Source organism: Melitaea cinxia, chromosome 14 (genome assembly GCF_905220565.1).
Source record: "Melitaea cinxia chromosome 14, ilMelCinx1.1, whole genome shotgun sequence".
NCBI classification, from domain to species: domain Eukaryota; kingdom Metazoa; phylum Arthropoda; class Insecta; order Lepidoptera; family Nymphalidae; genus Melitaea; species Melitaea cinxia.
Genome location: NC_059407.1, coordinates 14,675,509 through 14,681,508, shown reverse-complemented (window position 1 = coordinate 14,681,508; position 6,000 = coordinate 14,675,509). Strand labels below are relative to the sequence as shown.

At 33.4% G+C, this 6,000-nt stretch overlaps 2 protein-coding genes across 2 annotated transcripts in view; both read right to left on the bottom strand.

Moving 5' to 3' along the window:
- Positions 1-294: 294 nt before the first annotated feature.
- LOC123659540 (transmembrane protein 64) overlaps positions 295-6,000 on the bottom strand; it is a 33,054-nt gene continuing 27,348 nt past the window's right edge. The window contains exon 3 of the mRNA XM_045594749.1: positions 295-417. Coding sequence (XP_045450705.1) covers positions 295-417 — 123 coding nt within the window. The remainder of the gene's footprint in view (positions 418-6,000) is intronic.
- Positions 4,327-5,219, bottom strand: LOC123659541 (putative nuclease HARBI1). Its single transcript, XM_045594750.1, has 2 exons — positions 4,986-5,219; positions 4,327-4,905 (listed from the first exon to the last, which is right to left on the bottom strand). The coding sequence occupies exons 1-2, from the start codon at positions 5,116-5,118 to the stop codon at positions 4,607-4,609; spliced, it is 432 nt and encodes a 143-aa protein (XP_045450706.1). The 5' UTR covers positions 5,119-5,219; the 3' UTR covers positions 4,327-4,606.

Sequence of the window (6,000 nt, the reverse complement as noted above, 5' to 3'; positions counted from 1 at the left end):
TACAGCTTAAGCTTTTGTCATCCGGTTTGATACCGTTATAATCACTAAAACGGCGTCCTCAGCGGCAAATACGAAATCTACTACACTTGAGCATAGATCCGGCGACTAAAGTTATAAGGATCACATACCATTTCTGCGGTAGTTTCCCTAACGGCGGACCTGTTTTAAAGTCTATAAACGTGGGATTTTAGTCCTTACGCGTCAGACATAAGTCTCACATTGCTGGGTGCAACACCCAGGGGCCGGCCCCTAGCTGTCGTTACCGCTGTCCACGTCGGACGTACGGGCAGTGGGCTAGCTAGACGAACTACTTGTCGATAGAGTGTCGCGTCCCAATTCAGCCGCCATTATAGCGATCGTCAACTCCTTTCGCGCCTTTTGCACCACCCACACCATGAGCGTGATGCCGATCAGAATCTGTAACATAGAAGGTTAATATTCATAGTTTCGTTATTATATTTTAATCGAAGCTATGTCTAATGGTACATGCTAAATTTCCGTGACCCAAAGTTTGTCCTTCGTACAATTTTTTGGATAAAGTTTTTAAGCTATCTTTATAATGTGATTAAAAAGTAAATTTTATATATAAAAATGGGCATAAAGTTACTAAAACAATTATAATTTCAAACGTCAAACAAGAAGATAAACAAAACGCTTTATCTGAAACTAACGACTGATAGTAGATTGAGCTAGTGAGGGCAACCAACGCATCGACACGGATAAAAATTAAACGTAATTATAAAATCTACTATGATTAGATCATTAAAACTGACATACTGTTTCGAATGACACTCCATTTTTTCTAGAATAGTTTTGAAATTGCATGACGTATCGATTTTTTAGATTTAAATTGATTTTCATTTTGATATGTACCTACTCGTATAGAATGTCCATTATTATCCATATCCAACAGTTGGACTAGTTTCGCCATATTAGTTACAGGTATATGAGTATTTATTTAAGTCAAAATCTCTTTCTACGTCACTACAAAAGCAATCAATGGCAAGAACTTTGCAATAGTTACAGACGAGCATGAGACAATAACCTGCCTTCTGATAAGCAATTACGTTTTTAGTACTAGTTATTACTACTAAATAATAATTAATGCTAACATTTTTCAATCACTAAGTAATCTCATTGGCTTTAGTCCGTTTATTGCAGACGATTTACGGCCGAACCCAATATTCAATCTAAAGATAGAGATAGGTAGTTATCATCGACTGCTAATAACTAACTATCTATCCTTTGTAGTTGTCCCAATAATTCGCATAGGGGACTACTATCTCCAGTTAGCTGTAGATAGACCGGCTACCTGTACGTCTACCATGAGTTTTTGTTACAAACGCACATGACATAACTACAGTAGTAAACGTAGAAACGCAACAGGAATAGTTATCTATACCATACCTATTATGAGTATTTCTAAATTTCACTATAGAGTCTATCGAGCACTCGATAAGACTTATAGTTTTAAATCCGTTATATTGGTATTAGTTACTAATATCTTTATCTCTTTCTTCCGTATAGAAAAAAGAAAGAGTAAACATGATGACTTTCGAATGAAGTGAGGTCTAAATGAAGTTTAAAATAATCCGACAAACATGCAAAGCAGTATATTACAGTGTATTCATGCAAGCTCAAGAACTTTTAAATTTATTCAAGTTATTTCGTCAGTTTAAAATTTAAATGTCTAACAGTCTAACTTTAGTTGTTGTCAAAAATTTGTGAAGATTAATTCTAAAACAACACAAAATTTAAAAAAATGAGAACTAGTGCTTCCCAGTTCGAACTTATGGTGGATTATATGGAAAAGTAAGTGTTATGGTTATTTATCTCTTTCTTTATTCACGTAAATCGTGATCATAATTTTATTCACGTAAATCGTGTTTTAGGAACGGGGACCTTAGCAAACCCACGGAAGGTCCACAAGGCCGCATAAGAAATATACAACAGTGGACCGATCTGACTTTAACTCTAAATGCTGATGGTACGGGTGATAAAAAAACAGCCGAGAAGTGGAGAAAGGTATGTTAAGCACTACTTGCCCTTTTTTTCTATCATACTTACTTCTAGAGATTAGAAGATTGTGTGATTTTATGTTTTAAAAGCAAATGCCTTCCTTTTTGATAAATGACTAATTTGATAAAATTATAACATAGTCAATAATAACTACTGAAACACAGCAACTGTTACACCACTCTTAACTATGCTTGTGCCGCTATAATGCTTTATTTTAAATTCTCTGTATTCGCATTATCTTGCCTTAACATTATTTGTATTGCATGTTGCTAAGGTATGGAGTGACCTCAAAAATAATACCAAAAGAAAGGCAGCTAGATTCCATAGAGCTGCCATAGGAACTGGTGGTGGACCAGCGGCAAAAATTAAATTAAATGATTTAGAACTCCGCATTCTAAATATTATTGGGTCGCAAGCAGCTATGGGGATGGTAGAGGTGATGGAAATTGGCTTACATCAGGTTATTTTCATTTTTTTTTTCTTTTATTGCTTTACTTTCATTAAACACTATTGTTTGTTTTTGCATCTTAGCATGAATTTATATTATTTATTATTATTAATCAGGTGAACAGTATGACTGTGTAACTTATATCCTGTAACAAGTATGTTGACTTATTTGTTCTTGCTCGTAGTCCTACGGAAATAATACAGACATTGTACTGCTATAGGTCTTTGATCTTAATGCTAAAAAATACCTAATACCATTATTTATTTCTTTATTTTATACTTTATTGCACAATACAAAAGCATTCTCGACTACCATTATTTATTACTAAAACAATTCTCACATCTACAGGATACTCCTTTAAACGAGTTACCACCAGAACCTCAATTAACTGCTGTCGAGCAAGAGGCCAGTGATGAATTTTGTAAGTTATTTCATTAAACAGAAAAAATATTGCATAGTAAAGTATACTTTTTATCAAATTTTGTATTACTACTACAACATAATCATAGACATAACTAATTTTTCCAAGGAGAATTAATATTTTAAACAATGATATAGTATATAATTAATATATATTTAATACTTATTGCAGCAACCTATTGTAGTCAGCCAGGCACAAGTTCAGCCACAGTACCAAGGTTAGAGCTGGCAGCTGTGGAGCCACAATCACCAGCTCAGCCTGTCAGTGTACGTCCTAATACAACTGCCCTGCCTAACACCCCGCCGTTGCCACCGCCGCCACCATCGCCACCATCTACTGTACAAGCCTCTCCAAGACGACGACCATATGCAACACGCAGACGCATAATAGGTGGTTCCCCAAGAACATCTCGTCCTGCTACTCAGTCAGAATTAGCGAGAACGCAGTTCTCCAGATCAGACGCTGAGTGGCGTGCGTTTCACAGGGAAAAGGAGAGACATGTACATGAAATTGAGAAAGAGAGGCTCCGATTGAGAGAAATTGAGTTGCAACAACAAGCAAGATGGCAGGAGTTGTTTGGTCAATTTCTCTCAATCGTAACTGAGGTAGCAAATAAATATATAAATAAATAAATGTTTAAACTATGTAAAATCTATGTAATAATATATATTTGAGTTTATATATGTAATATGTATATGTATGTATATTTATGTGTATGTTTATATGTATATATACATATGTACACCTCCATGCCATCTAATTCTCTTTTCATGCTAGAGGTTGTCTGGAAGAGATCGCTCTTTTAGCGATAAGACCGACTTTTGTACACAATTTTCTTTCAATGTAAAAAAATTTCTCTGTTAGTGTACATTAAAGAGTATTTGTATTGTAATTATGAAGAGTAATAAATTGTTAGTTTCTTTTAAAACTTTTAAAATTTATTGTAATATTGAATAAAGCGGAGGACAGTAGGAAGGTAATGTCTACCGAGACATTACCTTCACACTGGGGTATATTACCTAAGTTTGTCGTGTACCCAATGTTAAGATTAAATTTTTATTTTATTTTATTTTTTATTTTATTGTTTGATTTTTGCTGCCTTAACTTTTTATTATTATTGTCTAGTTTTTTTTTTATAATTTTTTTTTTGTTTTTACTTTAAGTGTGTATATCACCTTATGACGAAATAAATGTTTATATTACATTTCAATGCATTTTAACTTCTGATTCTGACATATTTTAAAAAATTGTGTAATGTTTCTGTTTTGAAGGGGGAAATTGTTCAAACTAAAAGAATAAGAATTAATTATTCTATTCAGTATTTATTGATTTGAATGGCTCTCAGCAACTCTTCTAGCTAATTGACTTCTTAGTGTTCTTCCTAAAAGTAAATCTGTACTGGCTTCACTTTCTTGAGAAACATCTTGCCGCTCTGTAAGCAAACAGAATTAATAAGAATCAATAAATAATTGGCTATGTAAGAAAATTCGAAATATTTTATTAACAATGCCAGTGTTCATATTAGAAACTAGGCTCACTAACTAGAAACAAGAAGTTAGTGTGGTGAACATGTTTTTAATAAAGCGAAATAATTTTAAAACTAATTGGGACACATTTTGATTACTATACAATTTTTCAAATGAAAAAGCCTCTATCATTAATTACCAATATTAATTTAAAATTATAATTACAACAAAGAGACAAGGTAAAAAAATAAATTAACCTGTTGGAACCTGTACATCAGTGAAAATGTGAGCTGGGTCTGGAACATGATATTGGAGTGCAATATTATGCAATACACAACATGCAATAATAATTTTTGCACATTTTTCTGGCTTATAATGCAATACTCTGTCCTTGTTTAAACATCTCCAACGATTCTTCAACCTTCCAAACGTGTTTTCGATAACTACTCTGGCACAGGAATGTTTTTTATTATATATTTCTTCAATTGAGTCCTGTGCTGCATCTGTATATGGTGTCATCATCCAAGGTCTTTGAGGATACCCAGAATCACCTATCACCAATATAATTTATGAATAATAAACTACTAAACCAGTAGTTGAGTACTATTAGGAATAATTAAAGAATACATACCCAATAGCCACACAGATTCATTACTCCGGTATAAATATTTCATATAATCATTTATATTGCTATTTTCCCAGATGAAGGCATCATGGGTAGCACCACCGAACTTTGCATTGATAGCAAGTATTTTACAGTTCATATCGCAAACCTAAAATTTTATATTATCAAAAGAAACAAACAAATATATTGAGTGATTGATCTCATTATTGCATTTCAAATGAAAAAGTAAAATCCAAAATAATAACTATGCTTTCTGTGAGCTAAGTACTTACTATCTGTACATTCAAAGAGTGATAATGTTTCCTGCAATAATATAGATGCTCAATTTCAGCTTTGGGCTTAACAATTTTAAAGTGACTTCCATCAATACAACCTATTACTCCAGGAATCTGATATTTATTGTAAAAACTGAAAAAAAAATCTTCATTTAGCAACTAATGAAACATTTGAAATTTCACTAAAGTATGGAAAGTACCTTTGTTTTATAACATTCCTGTCTTGTTGGGTTACTGGAAACTTAATGTAACATTTTAAAATGCTTTGGTTATTTAATGCCTCGGTTACCTCTTTAATATATACACTCATGGCTTCTTGAGAAAAATGGTTTGCTTCTCCCACTACGCGTTGATAATCTCCATTGGCGTAAAACAGTAATGCACATAAGACCTGTGAAAAATTCGTTGTTTTATAGGGAGAAATACACGAACACTGTACAAGGCTAAGCATTCCGAAATTCAAACTTACTTTGGATTCCAATGAAACCCGTTGGGTAGACTCCAAATCTGTATGTTGTCGCAACATTTCACACAAATCAACAAAGGCTTGCTTTGATAGGCGATACAGCTTGACGAACTTGGCTTCACTAATTGTTTCAAGTTGGTTTCCAACTAAGGAACGCATTTCACTTTGGAAGGCTTTTTGCTGCCGTCTTTCGTCTGCTAACGTGGCTGCTTCTAACATTTCCGTGGCAAAATATGTTCTACCAAACATAATGAAATTAAATAGTATGTAACTTAATAAT